The sequence below is a fragment of the Rhinopithecus bieti genome, unplaced genomic scaffold (genome assembly GCF_001698545.2).
Source record: "Rhinopithecus bieti isolate Rb0 unplaced genomic scaffold, ASM169854v2 repeat_34085, whole genome shotgun sequence".
In the NCBI taxonomy this organism is placed as follows: domain Eukaryota; kingdom Metazoa; phylum Chordata; class Mammalia; order Primates; family Cercopithecidae; genus Rhinopithecus; species Rhinopithecus bieti.
In genome coordinates, this window is record NW_016840202.1 from 1 (window position 1) to 1,027 (window position 1,027).

Below are 1,027 nucleotides of genomic sequence, written 5' to 3' on the forward strand. Positions count from 1 at the left end.
GGCTTTCCTTGGCCGTGCCTGCTCAGCCAGCTGGGCCTGGCAGTCCAGTAGGTCGTCCCGGAGGCGGGCAATGTCCTCTGCGTGCTGGGCCAGCGTACGATTCAGCTGGTCCACATGGCTCCACAGGCCCTCTCTGGACCTCAGTGGCTCAGTGGACATGCTGTCCAGGCCCGCAGCCAGCAGGCCCAGCCTCCTGCACACACCCTCCACTTGTGCCACCCGCTGGTCAAAGTGTCCCACTGTGTGCTGAAGTTTCTGGGCTGTGTCCTGGCAGCGGCTCAGCCTACTGGCCACCTTGGCCACACCAGCCTTGAGTTGCTCCAACTCCCCCCGCAGGTTCAGGACCTGCCTGTGGCCAGCCTGAAGCCTGGAGCCTTGGCTGATGACCTGCTCCTGGATGGCGTGGACTTCGGCTTGCGTTTCCGCCCATCCAGGGACGTGTTGGCAGCCAAGAAGGCATCAGAATACTGGCTGACAGAGTCACTGAGGCCTGTGAGCGACTTGCTCACTGAGTTCAGATTGACCTTGAGCAGAGTGATCTCGCCTTGGAGTGAGCTGCCCGTCCCTTCTGCCAGCTGTCCCTGGACCTCGGCCACAGTGCCATTGAGCTGCTGGAGCAGTGCTGCGTGGCTGGCCACCTGGCGTAGGAGGGCCTTGCTCCGGTTCTGCCAGGCCTTCACCTCCGCCACGAGGTTGTCCAGGATGGCTGAGGTGGTGCTCAGGGTGCACGAAGTCTCCAGTGAAACCAACCGTTGCTCCAGCACGGCCAGCTCTGTCTGCACAAGGGGCCGAGCTGACCTGCCTGGAGGGGTGCTGTCACGGCTTAGCTCCCCAGCCAATGTCACTAGGCGCTCCTCGAAGCTCTGCACGCGCTCTTCCAGCATGGTCCCAAAGCCACCTGCTCCCCACCCCCCCATCTCCAACCTCAGACAGCATCCCCTTGCTCCACCCTCTGTCCCATTGAGCATCTCCAGACCCTCAAGCAGCCCGTCCACACCTCCCTCAAGCATGGCAGCAGAGAGCCTCG

The 1,027-nt window shown here is 63.0% G+C and overlaps 1 protein-coding gene across 1 annotated transcript; it reads right to left on the reverse strand.

Annotated features, from left to right (window-relative positions):
• Positions 1-6: 6 nt before the first annotated feature.
• EMILIN3 (elastin microfibril interfacer 3) lies at positions 7-1,022 on the reverse strand (the record flags this gene model as incomplete). The annotated part of the gene is given in 2 exon segments (XM_017866019.1): positions 7-413; positions 416-1,022. Coding segments are annotated over 2 exon segments (1,014 nt in total), but the record flags the coding sequence as incomplete, so codon positions are not given.
• Positions 1,023-1,027: the final 5 nt, after the last annotated feature.